The following is a 20,691-nucleotide window of genomic DNA, read 5'->3' as shown; positions in this document are numbered from 1 at the left end:
TTAATATCACACAATGATGTTATATATAAATAGACTATTTCCTGTATCTTTTACATGTAATAATTGCTTATTGTGGATTCATAAATTGTAAAATTAACAGGGAAATATCAAACAAAAAACTAATTTAAACTGGTAGAACAACGTCAAAACTGTGCATATTAAATGGAGTTGCTCTGTATATTATACATACATACATGCTGTATTTTATGTTTTAATGTAAAATTTTAGTCATAAACCTAATTAAACTAATTACTGCTATTCCTATAGCTAAACATGCAAAAATGCATCTTGAGAAAAGACGAGAGAAATATCACTTTTGGGAAATTTATTTTGCAGCCAATAAAGCAAATGACAACAGTTGGATGCATTTTTCCAACTAACATAATATGCAAGGCGCACATCAACTACACAATTGAATCAAAAGCTATAAAGCTGTTGAACATTCCTGCAAGCAAGAACCATGTTCATGAAAAAAGCATTTGCTAGACACTCTACCAGGAAAAGTTAAATAGTTAAGATTTTAAAACAAAAATTACATTGTGCCACGCACCCTGCGGTCACCACAACCATGGCCTTGGTCAAAAAACACATCAGGAAAACCACCTGTGGTGAAACAAACCTATACAGGTGGTCTAGAAACACTGCAGTAGCAGCATGGTTAAAAAAACAAACAAAACTGGAACATTCCTTCAAAGCAAGAACATCTTCATGAATCATTCATGAACTGGCTTCATGCATTCGACCAGAAAAAGTTTTACTTTGTTAAATCCACAATGTGTACTTAAACCTAACAGTCCACAGAGAGTCAATACTTAGGCTTAGCGCCACTCGTGGTCGGCGAGATCCTGAATCAGGGTGAGGACTCGAGGGTTCACACTGAGATGATGCTTCGAGTTTTTGTTCTCTACTTTGGTTCCTTTTTCTGGGTTCATGCAGAAGAAACACCTGTAGAATAAAAACATAAAAGTATATTAAGCGTTTTGTAATTGATCAGTTAAAATACAAGTACAAAGTAAGTAAATAAAAATTAAGTATATACGTGTATATATACACAGTCATGGCCAAACTACAAACAACAATTGGTTTCACCACGTTCAAGACAAAATATAACCAAAATGCTGTGGGGAAGTGAACAATGCATGGTCAAAAGTATTGGCACCCTTCACGAGTATCTTTTGCAGTGATAAATCACACTTTTGCATTTTAAAATCCAAAGCAAAAGGTTATAGGTAGTCAGACGTCAGCTGACCCTTGGTCTAGCCCTGAGTCTCGGCCAGGCTTGGACCCGGATTCAGACTTATTTTATAAAAAAAAAAAAAAAAAAAAAAAAAAAAAAAACACTCTGAATCTGGGTCCAAACCGAACCGAGACTCAGTGCCAGACCTGAACTCCAACCACATCAGAGCCAGATTCCAGAGTCTCAGTTATCAGTCCAGAAATAAGAAGCCTTATTTGCTCACCTCTGAAGAAACTCCAGAGTGGAAGCCAGCTCAGATGGATAATGGATGTTAAAATTGTAGTAGCTCCCGAACATGAGGCACAGTGCAGAAACGAAGGAGGATATGTTTGTGCTGACGAGGTTCCGATCAATACTCAGCATGTATCTTCTTGAGGAATAGCAGGACTGTCCTGTGAACAAATAATTTAACAGGTTATATTAATAAGCACAGCAGTCACATGACATTCTATAAAAAGTGCAATAAAAAAAAAAGAGAGCTATGAAACAGACTTACCACACACAATAATAGTGGGTGTCAGAGGCACTTGCTCCAGTTGTACCTCATCTGCCAGACATGTATCTTCAACATGGAAAAGCATGTACTCCTCCTTCTCATCAAAGTAGCTGAGCAGAAGCAGGACCATCTCTTTCACATCATCTGAGCAGCCACTCTGCGGTCCCCGTATCCTCTGAAGCCTTGCATAAGTCTGAAGGAACGTCTTGCTTTTGCTGACAGCAACTGTGGTCGTGTACTCCAGAAGCCTTTTCCCCTTCAAGTCCAAATTTCGTGTGAATGTCTCTTTGAGGTCAATCCCAGTAAGTTCCTTGAAGTGGACCGACATGCCAAGTTCATCAAACCAAAATGGCCACTCCTCTCTAAGGCATTTGATACTTTTCCCCTGATTGACATGTTGACGCTGTGTGTAATAAGTGGACTTCATTAGACTTTTTACCTCTTCTGGATTGGCGTCAGCTTGTTGGAACATCACCTTGAGTTTCTCCATCTTTTGCTGTTGGCTCTCTGGAGTTTCTTCAAGAGGCAGAAATTCTACATTCCATTTAAGGCACCCATATGTATCCTGCATTGCTGCTCTTTCTTCTAATGGGATCTCGTCTGTGTGGTCTGAGTCAGTCTGATGTTTTCTTTTTCTTATTTTGGGTGTTGAAGTGCGCCTTACATTTTCAATTCTGTTCTGCAACTGTTTGACAAGGGAAAGGTAGCCTGCACCAACAATATCACCCTCTATGACATCTTGCAGAGAATTGGGATATTTTGCTACCATTTTTTTTGCAACGTCAATTGAATGTTTTCTACCTACATGAGGGCATTTTTCCATCATCTCAGTCACAACAATCCGGACCATTTGCCTCCTCAGTTTTGGCCGAGGCCTTTTCCCCCTCTCAAGAAAATGCATAACTTCTGCAGGAAGTTTACTCCATGGAATTTCGAAGTTGTCATCCCAATGTATGTCACGTCCTGGGCTGCTGGAAGAGGTTGATGATAGACTTTGGGGTGAAACAGAGAGCAATGACAGCGACTGGGTGGGTGAGGCTTCCACAGATGATAGCGAGCTGTTCTCTGGAGTTTGGTCTTTTAAATTGCAAAAAAAAAATACAATTATGATTCACACTGTATGTCTGTCCATGACCATCTCTACTTTTGATTTTGAATAGTTGTCTGTTGTTTTTACTTACATTTCTGTTTCCAAGCAGAAAGAAGCTTTCTCGCTTGTACAGGTCTTAATGCTGTCATCAAATCTGCCTCCGTTACGAAGCGTAGATCATCACTTGTCTCAACTCCGATGGACTGCAAGTGCTCTTCCAGGATGTTTTTGTTCACTGCTTGAAGTTCTGGTAGGACTTCCGTAATGGCGACATCTAGGAAGGTTCGCCCTGAGTCACTCATATTTGCACTGAAGAAGAAATGCCACCACCAAACAAATTAGAAAATCACATAGAGTTCATACACTTAATGGAGCAGGGTATGGATCAGGTAACACTTATATTAATGTTAAACTATTTACAGTGAGAAGTGAGCTATTAATTGGAAGTTATTTTGCCACAATACTGTGCTTTAGTGGAATGACTCGGTGTCCTTCAAGAATGTATGATACCAAAGGATAGAAGTCAGGCAGGTCATTAATGTTAATACACTGTAACCCAAGACTGTCCTGTGTCACAGAATACAGATGGTATTCTAAGAGGAAGATGCCTTTGTGGATATCCATCAGAACATACACAGATGTGTCATTTTGAATCAAGATGAGTAGAAGTTCACCAAACTCCATACACTCGTCATTTCTGTACACAAGAAACTGTCCCTTTTTATATGCAGTACCCTTGTAGTGAATGTCTGTGGTAACTGTGGTATTGCTTTCTGAAAAAGCTAACTCCCTGACTGCATGCTGAATAGTGTCACTGTAGAGGTTGGGATAAAACACACAGCTCTCCTTCACTTGCAGCAGTTCACGGCATTCTTGCCCAGCTAAAAGATAAGCCTGATACATCTGATGACGTGTTGACAAAGTTTGACAAATATTTTTGAAGCTTTTCAAGTGTCTGGCACATCTTTTAAAATAATTGTGTTTACATTCAAACCTAAGCGTCCATAACCTCATCAATGGACCAAATTTCAACAACAGTGCTGAATAATGGCGCAAATAGTGGTGCTTGGGTTTTAGTTGAATTTCAGGAAACAACATCTTTCTCATCTCCAAATACTCTTGGATCAAAATGTCAGCAAATGCTATCTGGGACAAGGAAATGCTCTGAGCACAAATAAGATCCACAATGTCTTTTAACTGGAGAGCTAACTGCCATACTTCATCCTCATGGTTTTTCACTTTGTCACCAATCAAAACTGGCAGCAATCTCAAAAGGTTCCAGTTTTGAACGGCTTGCCCTGATAATTTGGATCCGTCAGGTTTGACAGTACATGGCTTTGTAAGTGCTTCGGATCCTTTATATTTAAACTGTTTAATGCGCCTGTTTAAAAGGGAGTATGTGAACCATTTTTTATTTTTTATAATGTTCTTCAGGTACAGTGCTAGATCATATGACAACTCCTTCAAAGAGGTCATGACCTAGACAAGGTGGGAGACCAGGCTGGGATACGTGAAAAGACTGAAGGGTATTGAAGATGGAGTTTACCTTTATTCCTCTAACGTCTTGGATAGTTTCAGCCTGGAGATCAGCAACAGCTGCGTCATACGTTTCCGGAGTGCGTGGAGGACCACAGGCATTCGGATCAGCATAAAACTCACTTCGTGTTACTTCACAGTACCTGCAGAAATATTGAGAGCAGCTGAAGTTTTCTGTAAACCCTCCTATGCAATGAGAACCCAAGTTGTCCCCAGCAATACAGTAAAGACCCCCTTTTACTGTTTCTCCATCTACATCTAATCCATCTGTTTCCAAAGATTTCAGATCTTCCAACAACTCTGAAAAAACTTTGGTTATTCCAAAACGCTTGAAGTCATTCTCAACACACAACAAGACTAAAAACATATTATCTGTATTTGAACGCAAATGAATGGGTAAATTTGCTAATGACAGATAGACTGCAAGAAGTTTGTGCATCTTTTTAGCAGAACCCAGGGGATTCACTACCTCAAATGAATCTTGGAACAAAATCAGTTTGAGGCTTTCAGGGTTTTCATTAAAGAACTGGTGACATTTGAAATTTTTTCCATCATATAAATCCTTAAAAATCTCTACATCAGGACCCCCAAACTGTTGTGACAGTGTATTCTTCCATAACTGTGACTCTAAAACGCTCTTCAGAGTTTCTCCCATTGGTATGTAGTAAGCAAATTTTTCTATCATGTTTTCATCCATTCCCAATGGCACTTTCTTGGGTTCTGTGTATTTAAACATTTTTTTGAATGTTTGATTTCTGGTGTGTGTTGTTCCTAATTGTCCTTGATGGCAAGCAGAGAACAAATCTGACTCTTTAATGCAGTCACAGATTTTAGTGACAGCTTCATCTGATAGGCTCATTTCATTTTTTAGTAAACAACTTACCTTATTTATTGTGTAGGCTTGACCCAATTCGTGCACATTCTGCATTTCCTCAGCAATACTCTGTATGGTAGAGGCAGGAATTAGCAGCTGTCCTTGCAGTTTAAGGTAAAAGAGACACATGTTTCTGAGAAAAGACTGACTATCATTTTCTGGCATATCACTGGCTGAACTAGCAGATGGCATGGCTTCATGTGTGTTTTCTGAATATTCTATACCGTCATTTAGGGACTGAGGGCGAGATTTCTTGTACATGTCATCAATACCATCTGGGGAACATGCTTTATGCTTCCTACACATGTGAGAAGTAAATGATGACTTTTTTGTAAACACATGCTTACAACCACTTACTGGACATGACACAGACCTGCCCTCTGCAATATGATCATTTAAGTGGGACACTAGCTCTTTCACTGTTTGAAAATGGCGGGCACATAATGAAACAGCACATTTTAAATCTGCAACAAGAGCTTTAGGAGCAGCTTGAAGTGCAGGTGCATTGTGCACACGATAAAAATGCCCCTTGAAAGCAGAGTAAGTGGTGAATGTTTGACTGCAACTGGCGCCAACACATTTAAAAAGACAACAAGGCTCATTCCTATGCACTCTGCAATGTAGTACATAGCCTCTTAATGTGACCAATATCTTTTTACAAAAGACGCAGGTGATCATTTTTAGTATTTCAAAAGTTTGCCCGTGCTTTTTCGCTGAACTAGCATGCTAGCGCTAAGTTATCAAGCATTGGTCTGAGTATCAACTGGTGCTTGTGATGTTTTTTTCTCGAAAAAAAGTCGCCAAAATATTAAACTTACCGTGCAAACTTTCTGATGAACAAACACAGATCATCAAAAGAAAATTCAAATCGTATGTTTGTAATTTGTCCTAAAGACTTCGACGTTTTCTGTCTTCTCCTTCTCCACTCTGCAAATGGTGCGTGCTCCCGCCCTCACGTCATTATCCAATCAGAGACGAGCATCAGATGCACATTCAAAATTAGGCGCACTCAGTGCAGCAGTGACCTACAGCTCTGTGAAGAGGAGGCACCATAGAAATCCTATAGGTGGCATTGTAAGTTTGTTTAGCCTGTAATAATGAGACATTGCTAACATAACCCAAAACAGTAGTCTAGTCTAAGTATCACATTGTCATTAAAAGAAACATAAAGAATACAAGCATTATGACTGAACAGAAGCATTACTTAGGCGTTAAATGATAATTTCTTATAGGTTACTCAACAATAGGCTGCAAATAGCCCGAATGATTAAAAAAAACACATAATGTAAACAATTATAATTGTATATTTTTATATAGCCTATAAATAGAGAGGCAACCTCTCAGGTTCACATCTTCTGTGAAAACATTTTTATTAGTCTTATACCTGAATTTGCATCATTTCATGATCATGTTAAAAGTAGGCCCAGTAAATGCCTACAGTATAAACTTGAAAAGTGACTTACATATAATTCTTGTATTTTTGAAAAACAACTGACTAAAACTATAATTTTTACAATATTTACACGTCAAATTAACAAAATTGTTTTGTTATAAGTATTAAAGTATTTCACTGTTTTTGTTCCCAGTATTTGTAGTTTTAACAAATAAATTTGATTATAATCACACATTAATGTTGTACATATAACAAAAATATTATATTTAATAGTTTACAAAAGTCCGCTGTGATTGAAGCAGGAAAATTGTGTTTTTGGGTTTACTATACTTTTCTGTAGTGATTTTACATGGTTTTAATGTCAAATTCACTGCCATTTCTTACAGTGTACATTCTGTTACATAACTTCTTTTTTAGATTTTCTTTTTAATTTCCTGTAACAACATCGATTGAACCTTTTTTATTGCAATTATTTTATGATATTACTTTATTGTATTACGGTATGTATTGTTTTTTTATGCAGGTACTGAAATAAAGCATGGGCACAAGTGTCTGCCTTTGCGTTTACACTGCCTCCCAGTGGTGAGACTGCTGTAATACACCACAATTAGGTAATTAAGCACCTTATTCTTGATGGTAGCAAAAGCTTGAATGTGAGGAGGCCATCATCCACACGGCCCTAAGCAGGGCCACAGCATCATGAGGATGGCCTCTCAGTTTGATTCCAGAAAATTAATTTAATTTACTTTTTTACCTAAAGTAACTTACAGTAGGGCTGTCTTGATGTTGTTGGGCTGTCTTGGCTCACACACCTCTTCAACATTGCATGGAGGTTGGGGACAGTATGTTTGGATTGGCAGGCAGGGGTGGCGGACCAGAGGATGTGGTCCAACTTCTACTTCCCTGGGAAGGTCTATGCTGGGGTACTGGAGAGGAGGGTCCTCCCGTTGGTCGAGCCTTGGATCCAGAAGGAACAATGCAAATTCCGTCCTGGTTGCAGAATGCTGGACCAGCTTCTCGGGGGTCCTGTGGGGTGTGCTTCAGGAGTATGAGGTATGGGGTCTGCTGTTACAGGCCATCAGGTCCCTGTGTAAATGGAGTGAGAGTTTGGTTTGCATTATCAGTAGTAAATCAGACTTGTTCCTAGTGGTTGTTTCATTCCACCAGGGCTGCCCTTGGTCACCGATTCTGTTCATAACATTTATGGACAGAATTTCTAGATGTAGCCAAGGGGTGGAGGGGGTCCAGTTTGGTGACCTCAGGATCGCATCTTTGCTTTTTGCAAATGACGTGGTCCTGTTAGTTTAATCAGGCAGTGACCTGCAACATGCACTGGGGTAATTTGCAGCTGAGTGTGAAGTGGCCATGATGAGGATCAGCACCTCTAAGTCTGAGGCCAAGGTTCTGAAATGGAAACAGAAGAATGGAGCGGGAGATTGACAGGTGGATCGGTGCAGTGTCGGCCTTCATGAGGATGCTCTACCATTCTGTTGTGGTAAAGAGAGAGCTGAGCCAAAAGGCAAAGCTATTGTTTTACCAGTCGATCTATATTTCTACCCTCATCTAAGGTCACAAGCTTTGGGGAGTGACTGAAAGAATGAGATTGTGGATACAAGCGGTAGAAATTAGTTTCCTTCACAGGGTCTTTGGGCTCAGCCCTTGAGATAGGGTGAGGAGCTCAGACATTGGTTGGGGGGGGTGGCTTAAAGCTGCTGCTCCTCTGCATTGAAAGGAACCAGTTGACGTGGTTGGAGTATCTATCTAGGATGCCTCCTGGATGTCTCCTTGGGGAGGCGTTTCGGGCATGTCCAACTGGGAGGAGGCCCGGAGCAGATCCAGGACACGTTGGAGAGATAATAGCTCTCGGTTGGCCTGGAAACATCTTGTATTCCCATGGTTGAACTGGAGGAGGTGGCTGGTGAGAAGGAGATCTGCACATCCCTGCTTAGACTGCTGCCTCTGGGAGCCAACCCCAGATAACCGGCAGATAATGGATGGAACTTATAGTAGAGGGAAGGGTTATAATATACGTAGGTTCCCTAGGATATGAACCCACGACTTCTGCATTGTTGGTGTAATTTTTGAAGTTATTTCTGTGATCAGCATCACAAAATCTATCTGGCACACTAACACTTATAATGAAAAATGCCATGTAAACCAGTGTAATCTCTTTCTATGTATATTTTAAAAAGAATGCAGATGTTACAGATTCTTCCATTGCATCGCCCCCCAGTGGTAAACCGATATCACTAAATACAAAAACAAATAGGCATCTCTTTAAATATTCAACGATAAACGTGTGAAATGCATCAAATTACTTATAATGACATATATGTATATATATGTTTTAACACATTTAAGAGTAACCGATAACGTCCGGTAATGTACAATGATAGTCTTTCCCCCACGGATATCAATAACGTATCATTATCAGAAGGCCATTCAGCTAATTAATGTTTTTAAATCTTTCACCTTAAACTTTTAGAATTTTCGATGGCAGCAGAATAATTCCCAATCAAACATTTTTCATTCCTAGACCTTATCAAGATGGCGAAACCTTGGGTTTTTAACCTTACAGGAAACACATCTTTTATGGCCATGGGCTTCACTTCCGGTTTCCGGCCGGCTCCCGCCCCATGTAGCCATTTTACATTTCTGAACAAAAAAAAGGGTGAGACAGAAAGGCACACAAGGAAATAGGGGAAATTCAGCTGCCAAAATACTAGTGATAATGTGGCGAAATGCTGGTGTAATGATTAAAGTATGAAAAAAGCGAGCGGGTAAGGAGGAACACCGGCCGCGCCCTGCTTTAGAACAGAAAAGTAATAGTTAGCCAGCTAGCCGCGGGTAGCGATCGGAGCTGCCGGACCGAGAGAATCAATTCGGGAACAGGAAAGCGAGTAGCGGAGCGGCGGCTGACATGGCGAGGCCACACTGAGAAGCGCCTTGTGCGAGCGACGAGTGGCGGCAACGTAAAGCCAGGCGGACGGGACGTGTCGTCGGGGTGTGGGAGAGCTGCCAGCCACGGTGAGTTTCCTCATTGCTCCTCGCGGGGAAAAGCGGCGCGCGCCCCGTTTGGCCGGGCTTCGCGGCCTGCGAAGCAGCCGTTAGCGGCGAAATGACCGAGCGGCCGCGCGCCCTCCGGCAAGTGCCGCTCTGTGCCTCATCTGTCGGCGGTTTAGCGGAGCCCGGCGCCCTTTTGAACATACAGCGCGGCCCGGCCGGGTTATATGTAACCTGGTTAACTGTGCGCTGGATAGCTGGTTAAGCTAGATGCCTTCCGTAAGGGAGGGACCCGCACGGTTGGTAAATCATAGCCGCGTCCGTATCGGTTCCACGGTCTGGTATAACCTGTCTCATCCAGCCGGTCTTCCCTTTATTCTCGCTGTCAGGGCGGTGATGTGTCAGGGCAGACCCCTGTCCGCCCTGTCAGACAGGATCGCTCCTTTCTTCTGTGTCTAACGCTTGTATGTCCGATCTGCTGTATTTTGTCGTTTTGATATCTTTGTAGCAGCAATGTTTATACTCAGATTTTAATCTTTGGTGAAATTCAGGCTTCCTGCCATCGCTGGCACATTATGGGGCAGCATTTTAAGTTGCTGTTCGCTGCGTTGACGCTTTCCTTGTAGCTATTAAGATGTTTGTCAGTACACTTGATGTTTGGTGTCCTGATTTCCCTTGATCCTACGCTTGTCACAGCGAATCGTCAGCCTGTTAGCACCGTTGCTGGCGTTGCTTATCCTCTGTCGGGGGGTTCCCGTCGGCGCCCCCTCTTGGCCCGAGGGCGCGATCTGCTGTCTTTGTTTCGCTCCCGTGAGGGACCCTTTGGTGGTGGTGCTTATCACCGGGGTCACAGTCGTGGCTGTGGATGGCGCCATCTCGCCTGTTTCTGACTGATATTTAGCTGAGATCCTGAAATGAGCAAGATGAGAACGAGCCTTTTATTATAAGACATCACGGCAGCCTATATTCTGACAGGATAAGCAGAGAGACACACAGCAAAGGGAGCAGAATAAACAAAATCAACCAGTGTGAATAAGTGTAAACATGGGAACAAATACAAAGTACATGTGTGACTGTGAGTGAGCAAAATGTGCAGGTGAAATATATCAGATGTATATAAATGTATAACGTGGTTAAAGTTAAAGCTGTAAGAAATACTGCAGCAATAGATGAACCGTAATTCCTGGCAGGCACAACCTTGGGCAGCCCTGATGGCAGCCAGAATGCAGCACCCACAAAGATGTTAGGACCCTTATCCTAATGTTCCTTCACACACCTCGAAACAAGGGGTCCTCATCTCTGCCAGATCTATTTCATGGAGCGCAAGTGAGGTGTCGCTCCCCATGGTCAAAAGCTTGACCAGAATTCCTCCCTCTGCCACCTCCTCCGGTGGGTCAGAGCTGATCTCCAGCACTGAGCCAATCTTCCCGATGAGTTTTTTTCAGTCTGCTGGTGTCTCTGAGTTTCATGCTGTAGCTCAAGATGGCAGTCTGGTCCTGCCAAGTATACTAAAGGATCTGGGCCTCCTACTGTAGCTCTTTTCCTTCTTCTCCAGAGTGTCTCACCCCAGTTTATTGTCCAGGAGTCCCCCTAGGCAGACGTAGGTCTGCACCATCTCGATGTCTGCATCATGGGGACAGGAGAGTCTTTGTCCTCATCACAGGAGTAAAAGAGAAACATGGAATTTTTATGAAATGCAAAATTTAATTTACTTGACTTAAATTTACCAAGTCATTGCTGAACTTGAAATAAAGCTTTTAGCTGAATTTATTTCAATTCACATTTTTCTTCTCAATGGAAATGCTTTAGGATATTTTAAGTTTGTTTAGCTGGAGTTTTCAGTGGTGCTTTATTGGTCCGATGTAAACATTTTAGATTGCAACAAATATTGTCATTTTGTAAAGGTTACTGCGGCAACCACAACTTCTAATCATATTCTTTGTTTTCACTGCATCCTGGGCTCATTTTGAATTCATAACTGACTGCAGAGGAGCTGAATTCAGTGGGGGTGGGGGGACCCAGCACCCAGGGCTCATGGGAAAGGGCGGGGGCTCTTTTACTTTAAATATCTGCTTGGGAATGTTTAGAACTTGCAGTTTAGCTGCAGTTATCAGGATTGTCATGTTTCCCATGCAGATGGAATGACAGGAATGTTACATATGTTGCCGTTTGATGTTTGCAGGTGGCTCATGTCTATAAATGTGTGTGAGACAGCAGCATGACTTTTCACATGAGTTTTTCTGTGTTGTGTAATATTAAATGCTTTATCTTGTATTATGTTGTTCCGGTTATGTCCTCAGATCCTGTGAAGGGCATTTACTGTCATTTATGAGTGTTGAATTCCGTAGTTATTGGGATGCCTCTCCGACTATTCAGGTGTCTGTTATGTCTCTGGCTCTCACTGCAGGCATGTGTTTCTGCGCTGGTAAATGCTCCAGCTTTTAAGCACTTCTCTCTGGTTGCTGAGGTGGCCATCTCACGTTTTATGTAATGCCGGCCTGTACTGTTCAGCAGGAAGCCACTGTACTGTGATGGTCAGCGGGGAATTTTATTGAAGTGCAGTAATGACCTTAGTGAGCTTTTTTATTGTTTGTAAAAGTTCCTGCAGATGCATGTATCTCCCTACTTGGTGTATCCATGCCTTGACTGAATGTACTTCTTCGTGGGTTTCTCCACTGGGTGGCGCAGTGCTATGAGCACTGGGGAATCAGTGACACCTCAGCTCAGTCTGGCAGGGATGAGATTCTCGACAGTGCTGGCAGTGAGTGTGTCTGCCGCTCCGAGGGCTTCTTGCAGCACACAAGACTTGACCTAGGGCGCAGTGACGTAGGTGTGTGTTAGCTTAAGGGCAAACCTAGTGAATGCTCGAAACACGATTGGAGCTTTTGCAGGCACAGAAAGCCGGCCTTAGCTGCTATCGCCATGGTGACAGTTGACCCCATTTCCACAGGAGCGAACCATGCCGTCCAGCGCCCGCACCGGGAGCCTGAAGGACCCAGAGGTGGCTGAGCTTTTCTCCAGGGATGACCCAGAGAAGCTCTTCGTTGACCTGCGGGAGATTGGGCATGGCAGCTTTGGGGCCGTCTACTTTGTAAGGCCTGAGGGGGTCTGCAGGGAGGAGGCACCTGCTCTGTATGTGACCCTGCATGTGGGAAAAGTCAGCCTGCTGATCTGTGAATGTGGCTGCCACTTCTTGCTTTCTCACAGGCCCGAGACATCCGGAACAATGAGGTGGTTGCCATCAAGAAGATGTCATATAGCGGCAAGCAGTCCAATGAGGTGAGCATGCGCCCCGCAGGCTGCGAGTCTCCGTGCTGCTGCTGCCACTTTTTGACCCCTTTCTGTTTCCATAGAAATGGCAGGACATCATCAAAGAGGTGAAGTTCCTGCAGAAGCTGCGTCATCCCAATACCATAGAGTACAGGGGGTGCTACCTGAGGGAGCACACGGCCTGGGTGAGTCCCATACCTCCTGCCATGTGCATGTGTGCGTGCGTGTGGTCTAACTTGCTCTCTCCCCACACCAGCTGGTGATGGAGTACTGCCTGGGCTCGGCGTCTGACCTCCTCGAAGGTGAGGTGCTTTCTGAGCCGCTTCTCTTGGGTGTTTGCTGCCTTTCCCTTTGGCCAACACTGGACACATGTTTTTCAAATTTCACACAGTTCACAAGAAGCCTCTACAGGAAGTGGAAATAGCTGCTATTACCCATGGTGCACTGCAGGGCCTGGCATATCTGCACTCGCACAACATGATTCACAGGTGAGCCACCTTGATGGACACCCTGCAGTTGAATATCAAACTTTGATGAGGTAACCCCAAGCCTAACCACCCATCCCCACACCCTACCACCCCCCTCCCCCAGGGATGTGAAAGCAGGGAATATCTTACTGACAGAACCTGGTCAGGTGAAGCTAGGAGATTTTGGCTCTGCCTCCATCGTTGCGCCTGCCAACTCATTTGTGGGCACCCCCTACTGGTGAGTATCCCCTTCCTGGCAGGAGGGCGTGGCCTCTGGCAGTTGGGGTGACATTTTGTCTGAGCTGTGTTGTGCCATACGAGGTGCTTTTGAACAAAATCAGGCTCATTCATGCCTTCAGCACCTGGGCAGCTTGGTGACCTAGAGCAAGTTATTAATTTAAGGATTAATCCATTATTAATTCCTCAGGGGGTGTGTGTTTATGTGTGTGCGCATTCTGACTCCTCCCTCTCACCCAGGATGGCTCCGGAGGTGATCCTGGCCATGGATGAAGGGCAGTATGATGGAAAGGTGGATGTCTGGTCGCTGGGAATCACCTGCATTGAGCTGGGTAAGAGGGCGTGCGGCATGCTCCCCTTCTCTGTCTCCCTTTCTCTGTCTCTTACTGTTACCCTGCTGTGGCGTGTGCTCTCTCTCCCTCTCCCTCTCTAACTACATGCTATTTTGCCAGCGGAGAGGAAGCCCCCCCTGTTCAATATGAATGCCATGAGTGCCTTGTACCACATTGCACAGAACGAAAGCCCCGTGCTGCAGTCCAACCACTGGTGAGCATGTCGAGTCCCATCAGGTGGCGTCCCGATTCTCGGCTGCCCGTGTCTCCACTCTACATCTTCCTCTGCTATTCAGGTCTGACTACTTCAGAAACTTTGTGGACTCCTGTCTGCAGAAGATTCCCCAAGACAGACCTACCTCTGACGTTCTGCTCAAGGTGCGTCTCTCCCTGTCTGTCTGTCTCTCTCTCTTTGTCAGCCTGTCTCTCTCTCTCTCTCTCTCTGTCAGCCTGTCTCTCTCTCTCTCTCTGCCAGCCTGTCTCTCTCTCTCTCTCTGTACCCGTCTGTCTCTGTCATTCTCCATCTATTTGTGTCTGTGTCCCATAGAGAATGGAAATTTAACTTCTTTGTTTAAACTTCCAGCATCGATTCCTGTGCAGAGAGCGCCCCCTCTCAGTGGTGTTGGACCTGATCGCGCGCACAAAGGACGCCGTGCGTGAGCTGGACAACCTGCAGTATCGGAAGATGAAGAAAATCCTGTTCCAGGAGACGCCCAACGGGCCGGCGCCAGAGGGCGGCGAGGAAGAGGAGGTATGCAGCGGGGTCGCCCTCTTCTGACCGTGTGTGGGAGCACATTCCCACGTCTGACCGCCCCTCCCCCTGTGTCCGTGTCCCCCAGGAGGCGGAGCCATACCTGCTGCGGACAGGCACCATCAACAGCATGGAGAGCTCGCACTCGGTGCCGTCCATGTCCATCAGCGCCAGCTCCCAGAGCAGCTCGGTGAACAGCCTGGCGGACGGCTCGGACGACAGCGGCGAGATGGCCATGATGCAGGAGGGCGAGCACACGGTCACCTCCAACAGCTCCATCATCCACCGGCCCACCGTGAGCCCCCCCCCCCCCCCATTACATGCTCAGCATGCCCTGCAGCACCTACTTGCCGTGACCACCTGTATCCCCCTCACGCCTCCACAGGGTCACGACAACATCTACGATGACCCGTACCAGCCCGAGATGGACACACAGCAGCAGCAACAGCAGCAGCAGGCGTCGTCTGCGGCTCGCCGACGCGCCTACTACCGGAACCCGGACCACTTTGCCACCATCCGCACCGCCTCTCTGGTAACCATAGCAAAAGCCCCCCGTATGACCTTTGTCCTGTGGCATCTCGGTGACCCCATGGTAACTCTTGTGTTGTACCCTAGGTGACACGGCAGATCCAGGAGCACGAGCAAGGGTCCGCGCTACGGGAGCAGATGTCGGGCTACAAGCGCATGCGGCGGCAGCACCAGAAGCAGCTGATGGCGTTGGAGAACAAGCTGAAGACCGAGATGGACGAGCACCAGCTGCGGCTGGACAAGGAGCTGGAGACGCAGCGGAGCAGCTTCGCCATGGAGAGCGACAAACTGGGCAAGAAGCACCAGGCCATCCTAGAGAAAGAGGTAAGCCAGCAGTCCAGGACTCGGTGTTGGTGACCCACCGCTGCCTGCTGACCTTCGTCTCGGATCTGCAGACAAAGGCTGCACTGGCGGAGGAGAAGAAGTTCCAGCAGCACATCCTGACCCAGCAAAAGAAGGAACTCTCCACCCTGCTTGACTCCCAGAAGCGGCAGTACAGGCAGCGCAAGGAGCAGCTAAAGGAGGTACGGAGGTGCAGGTCTGGCTACGGCTCTCGGGGGGGGTCTTTGATCCAGTCAGTCTGACCTGACCGTACGTCTGTGCCTGTGTGTGCAGGAGCTGAGTGAGAACCAGTCGACCCCGAAGCGGGAGAAGCAGGAGTGGTTGGTTCGGCAGAAGGAGAATCTGCAGCAGGTGCAGGCGGAGGAGGAGGCAGGGCTGCTGCGCAGACAGAGGCAGTACTACGAGCTGCAGTGCCGACAGTACAAGAGGAAGATGCTGTTGGCCAGGCACAACCTGGAGCAGGATCTGCTCAGAGAGGTATGTTGGACAGTGGCCAGCAGGGGGCATGGTGGCGAAGGCTCCGTGTAGATCTGAATGCATGTACTTGTCTCCCAGGACCTGAACAAGCGTCAGACGCAGAAGGACCTGGAGTGTGCCATGCTGCTGCGGCACCACGAGTCCACACAGGAGCTGGAGTTCCGGCAACTGGGCCTGGTGCAGCGTACGCGTGCCGATCTGATCCGCACGCAGCACCAGACCGAGCTCACCAACCAGATGGAGTACAACAAGCGGCGCGAGCAGGAGCTTCGGCAGAAGCACGCTGTTGAGGTGCGGCAGCAGCCCAAGAGCCTCAAGGTGAGATCGGTGTGGGTCGTATGTGGAGCAGGGAATATGATATGGGTGTGGACATGGGGTTGAGTCTCTGATGTGAATAGCAGGACAGGGGGACTGTGTTGTGGGAGGGGCATAGGGTGGAGACTGATGTTGGTGGCAGGACAGGGGTGAGGACTATGATGGTAAAGTGACAAATTTGCTGAATCATGATTTCTCTTCAGTCCAAAGAACTGCAGATCAAGCGGCAGTTCCAGGACACGTGTAAGATCCAGACGCGGCAGTACAAGGCGCTGAGGAACCACCTGCTGGAGAGCACGCCCAAGTCGGAGCACAAGGCCGTCCTCAAACGGCTGAAGGAGGAGCAGACGCGCAAGCTGGCCATCCTGGCCGAGCAGTACGACCACTCCATCAACGACATGCTGTCCACACAGGCTGTGAGTAAGGCAAGCGACCCCCCCTCCCAGCACACAGACACGAAGAGAAGCAGAGATGGCCCCACCCGCTCTGGGGGCGGCCACAAAGTGCTCAGCCGACCTGGGCTCATGGTCAGGCAGGAGCTAAGAGAGGCGCGGTCTACGGACCGCATGAGGTAGCCAGACGGTGAGGTCATGAAGTGGGCTGCCCGCAGCATGCTAGAAGCCACACCCACCCCACCCCCCGCCTGCCCCGCCTCATGCTGATGCCGCCTGCCCCGCCCCCTCTTCTTTGCCCACAGTTGCGATTGGACGAGACACAGGAGGAGGAGTGCCAAGCACTGAGGATGCAGCTGCAGCAGGAGCTGGAGCTGCTGAACGCCTATCAGAGCAAGATCAAGATGCAGACGGACTCGCAGCATGAGCGGGAGGTCAAGGAGCTAGAGCAGCGGGTGTCCATCCGCCGGGCGCTGCTTGAGCAGAGGGTGCGTCTGCTGGACTGTAAATTCCAGCACCACAGCTTCATAATCAATATCCTTATCAGTCAAGGAAATTTAAGTGACACGAAAACGATTTTTAAACAATTGAACTGCACTTTACATGGATTTACAGTATATGTCCATGGTGGGAGTGACTTATCCAAAATGTAGAATTGTGATTTTTCTGCTGTAATCGGCCTCAAAAATGTCCCTCTTAAGGGTCCAGCAGAAGTCAGCAGGCAGACTGGGACTCTCCGTTAGCCGTGATGTCATTTTTTCATATCAGAGGGAGAGAACAGGAATCTGCTGTGTTAGTCTGTAAACTCAGACTTGCAGTGCTTTAACAAATAGAAATAAAATTATTTTTCTTAAACTACACTTTATTATACCCGTGCGTTCTTAATAGGGAATGATATGCTATCAGCATAACCTAAAAATGATGGCACTCAAAGACTATGAGTGCATGTTTGAAATCAGCAGAAAAAAGGAGACCCATTGTTGTTCCGTGACAAAAATCTTTGTTCTCTCTCCCCGATTGGCCCAGATCGAGGAGGAGATGGTGTCCCTGCAGAACGAACGTTCGGAGCGGATCCGGTCGCTGCTGGAACGCCAGGCCCGTGAGATCGAGGCCTTCGACTCGGAGAGCATGAGGCTGGGCTTCAGCAACATGGCTCTGAGCAGCATTCCTGCTGAAGCCTTCAGCCAGGGCTACCCCAACCCGCCCCCGTCCACCTCAGGGGGCTGGCCCTCGCAGCCCGTGCCCCGCTCCAGAAGCCACTGGACCCATGGCGTGCACCCCCAGAACTCAGGGACGCCGCCTTCTTGGCGGAGCCAGAACAGCTGTATCGAGGCAGGCGGGGTGGTGGCATTGTCGACGTCCTCGCACGGGCAGGTGGGCCGTGATGGGGCTCTCTTCTTGCCGTCCTCTTCCTCCTCGGCATCCCACCGACACCACCATCACCTGCCACAGCACCACCATCACCAGAGCACCCCACACCTGTACCGGGAGAGGGAGCGGGAGTGGGCGGCTGGGAGTGGCCACCTGTCCCATGGCCACGCCCATTCTCGACACCTGTCCTCCCACTCTTCCTCCCAGTCCCTGGCGCTTCTGCCACCGCCCCCACCTCCACCCCCCATATCTCTGACCTCCTCCCCCCCATCGTCCTCCTCCTCCTCCTCCTCCCAGGGTGGAGGTTATGGTGGCAGTGGAGGAGGGGGGCTGGTTGTGAGGGGGCCCAGTTTCATGGCCCTGAGGAACAGCCCCCAGCCTCTACGGAGGACTGCCTCCGGAAGCGGAGCTGGTGGGGCGGCGGGTGGTGAGGGCGGGCTGAGCCGGAGCACCTCGGTCACCTCCCACATATCCAATGGCTCCCACCTCTCCTACTCATAGAAGGGGTGCGGGGTGTGGGGTGGGGCGTGGGGCATCAGGATGACCTTAGATCAACACTATACCGGAATCTGACATGGGCTCCGAGTGAAGAGCAGGGGACATACTTTAGTTACAATGTTGTTTACAGAGAGGTTGAGATGGAGGGACTGGTGCTACATTGAGAGTCTGAGTGAATAGGGCCTTTAGAGGTGGAAAGAACAGAAAACTAAGAACACAGTGTAAATACTGACTTTGAGATGGATCACACATGGACTATTAATAGTAATAATAGTTCATTTGAACCAGAGACAAGTAAGTAGGATAGGTATAGGGAAAGGTTGGGACAAACTTGGAAAATAAGCTGTTATTAAAGGGTTTTAACTTTTACAAATGCTTCACTGCCATCCAGTGGCTCAAAACATTCACTACAACTTCCCCACTGCCTTTAAGGTCTCTTAAAGGGATTGCATGGATTGGCGTCGAACTGGCCAAGCAATAAAAGCATTCGCAAAAAGGTTGCGAGAATATGCTGCTTGGACAGAAACCTGGCCCATTCCTGCCCACACAAGGCACTGGGCATGTGTGAAAATGTGGGAAAAAACCAGCTCCCATCATTCCATAGCAAGCATACTGAGTATGTAAATATGATGTGTGTGTATGGGGCTCACATTTCAATGCATGAAATTAATGTACAGACAGCATTTGTATACATAACAGTACATGTTATATATATAAAGGTTTATTGACAGTAAACACTGTTCACTGTCCCACACTTTTGATTTATATTGTACTTGTATGTATATAAAGCACTAACTGAACACTTTTATATAGTAATAATAATAAATTTGATGTTATAGTATTGAAAAATTTTGGGGGAAAGTTTTTCAGTAAGTATTACTACTATTATTATTATTATTACTACTACTACTGGAGTTATTGAAACATTTGTGCACTAATTCTGTTTTGTTAATTTTTTAAAAGTTATTGCCAACGTTGACCACTAGGTGAGGAGTGTGAGAAATGTTACTGTGATAGACCTTTTTTAATTTTTTTTTTGTTTGTTTAAATAAAGGACTACCTAACCCAGAATTCCCCACAAAGCCTAAAGGTAGGATTCTTTTGGACAGTGAATTGTCAGGGTTGTAGTACATTAGCGGCAGTATTAATTGTGTACAGAACAGTTTAAAATTTTAGCTGTGTATATATATTTATAGAGTACAGTAGTGTCACCAGTGCAAACCAGCAAATTTTGAGTCATCTTACTGTACTCATACATGTACTGGCTTTTTTGTTAAACACTAAAACAAAGGGGATGTGGGATATATATTTTTTCTTTTTGTATTTTGAGCAGTTACACGAAATCTCTTCTGTACGCTGCACTGGGGAAAAACTGGACTGATACGTACATATTGTGCCACTAAACACCCAACCAACCGTGTATTCCTGAAAGAGCAGGGAGATATTATGGGTCAGCCAAATCAAGCCTGGTGTTCTGTGCCACAAACTGTCGAATTGCACCCCTGACATCGCCTCTCTGGGTCTTAGAATGCAGCGTTCTCAGGCTCTGCTTGTGTGTGTATCTGATTACAGTGCTGAATGGAGGCTGGTGATGTCTAGCTTAAGGGTTGGATTGCGGTTCCAGGTTATGGATGGATTTTGAAAGGTTTTCCATTATTTTGCATAAACACTGCAACCAATGAGACTGCAGCAGCCCTGAAGGCCAGAGGAGAAGGTTTTGCTGCATGGGCTTAAAGCAGAGGCGACTGACAGCCTTACAGCTAAGTCATCTGCAGTCACAGGGAAGGGCTTCTTAACAGAATTCATTGTACAGAAATTAAAACAATTTTAACAAAAATAAAAGATTTTAAACAATAGACATTGATGAGTGTTCATTGAGGCTTATTTTTGTGGTTGTTGTGAGGCAACAAATGCTTCTGTGATAACACTGGAGAACGTGAATACGTTTTTTAAGGAAATAAAACTAGCATCGATATTTCATTGTTTAAATTGGGAACCTAAGTATTTTTATGTCTCATTTCCAGTATGTGCTTTGATGTTCTACTCCATACGCTTATTATTTATAGTCAAAAGCATAGACTA

At 46.2% G+C, this 20,691-nt stretch overlaps 2 protein-coding genes across 7 annotated transcripts; one reads left to right on the top strand and one right to left on the bottom strand.

Annotated features, from left to right (window-relative positions):
* Positions 1-549: 549 nt before the first annotated feature.
* Positions 550-6,216, bottom strand: LOC125718521 (uncharacterized). 2 transcript variants are annotated; one of them, XM_048992425.1, is made up of 7 exons: positions 6,052-6,216; positions 5,243-5,302; positions 4,370-4,502; positions 2,915-3,132; positions 1,734-2,810; positions 1,461-1,629; positions 550-945 (listed from the first exon to the last, which is right to left on the bottom strand). In XM_048992425.1, exons 4-7 carry the CDS (start codon positions 3,123-3,125, stop codon positions 819-821), a joined length of 1,584 nt encoding a protein of 527 aa, XP_048848382.1. In that variant the 5' UTR covers positions 3,126-3,132; positions 4,370-4,502; positions 5,243-5,302; positions 6,052-6,216; the 3' UTR covers positions 550-818. The 2 variants fall into 2 exon arrangements, with proteins under 2 accessions (XP_048848382.1, XP_048848383.1); XM_048992426.1 differs by having other exon boundaries at positions 2,915-3,097.
* A 2,997-nt stretch (positions 6,217-9,213) lies between these two features.
* On the top strand, positions 9,214-20,465 carry LOC125717465 (serine/threonine-protein kinase TAO2-like). 5 transcript variants are annotated; one of them, XM_048990408.1, is made up of 21 exons: positions 9,692-9,928; positions 12,318-12,459; positions 12,580-12,720; positions 12,837-12,908; positions 12,983-13,084; positions 13,156-13,201; positions 13,291-13,387; positions 13,491-13,604; positions 13,844-13,935; positions 14,056-14,149; positions 14,232-14,313; positions 14,519-14,686; positions 14,775-14,981; positions 15,072-15,218; positions 15,302-15,538; positions 15,610-15,738; positions 15,830-16,033; positions 16,112-16,351; positions 16,552-16,773; positions 17,046-17,228; positions 17,767-20,465. In XM_048990408.1, the coding sequence occupies exons 3-21, from the start codon at positions 12,589-12,591 to the stop codon at positions 18,610-18,612; spliced, it is 3,414 nt and encodes a 1,137-aa protein (XP_048846365.1). In that variant the 5' UTR covers positions 9,692-9,928; positions 12,318-12,459; positions 12,580-12,588; the 3' UTR covers positions 18,613-20,465. The 5 variants fall into 5 exon arrangements, with proteins under 5 accessions (XP_048846364.1, XP_048846369.1, XP_048846365.1 ...); XM_048990407.1 differs by lacking the exons at positions 9,692-9,928; positions 12,318-12,459 and adding an exon at positions 9,214-9,653; XM_048990412.1 differs by lacking the exons at positions 9,692-9,928; positions 12,318-12,459 and adding an exon at positions 9,216-9,653 and having other exon boundaries at positions 16,552-16,764.
* Positions 20,466-20,691: the final 226 nt, after the last annotated feature.

The sequence above is a fragment of the Brienomyrus brachyistius genome, chromosome 22 (genome assembly GCF_023856365.1).
Source record: "Brienomyrus brachyistius isolate T26 chromosome 22, BBRACH_0.4, whole genome shotgun sequence".
Classification (NCBI taxonomy): domain Eukaryota; kingdom Metazoa; phylum Chordata; class Actinopteri; order Osteoglossiformes; family Mormyridae; genus Brienomyrus; species Brienomyrus brachyistius.
The sequence above is the reverse complement of the archived record's forward strand: the minus strand, read 5'-3'. Positions and strand labels throughout refer to the sequence as shown.

What these genes read in the sequence shown, in the direction of transcription:
- LOC125718521 (XM_048992425.1), bottom strand. Translation starts at nt 3,125, where the DNA reads ATGAGTGACTCAGGGCGAACCTTCCTAGATGTCGCCATTACGGAAGTC. An exon ending in TTCTGCTTGGAAACAGAAAT is followed by an intron (nt 2,811 to 2,914) that starts GTAAGTAAAAAC and finishes GCAATTTAAAAG; the next exon opens with ACCAAACTCCAGAGAACAGC. An exon ending in ACTCTGGAGTTTCTTCAGAG is followed by an intron (nt 946 to 1,460) that starts GTGAGCAAATAA and finishes TTTATTCTACAG; the next exon opens with GTGTTTCTTCTGCATGAACC.
- LOC125717465 (XM_048990407.1), top strand. Translation starts at nt 12,589, where the DNA reads ATGCCGTCCAGCGCCCGCACCGGGAGCCTGAAGGACCCAGAGGTGGCT. An exon ending in GCAAGGAGCAGCTAAAGGAG is followed by an intron (nt 15,739 to 15,829) that starts GTACGGAGGTGC and finishes CTGTGTGTGCAG; the next exon opens with GAGCTGAGTGAGAACCAGTC. An exon ending in GGGCGCTGCTTGAGCAGAGG is followed by an intron (nt 17,229 to 17,766) that starts GTGCGTCTGCTG and finishes CGATTGGCCCAG; the next exon opens with ATCGAGGAGGAGATGGTGTC.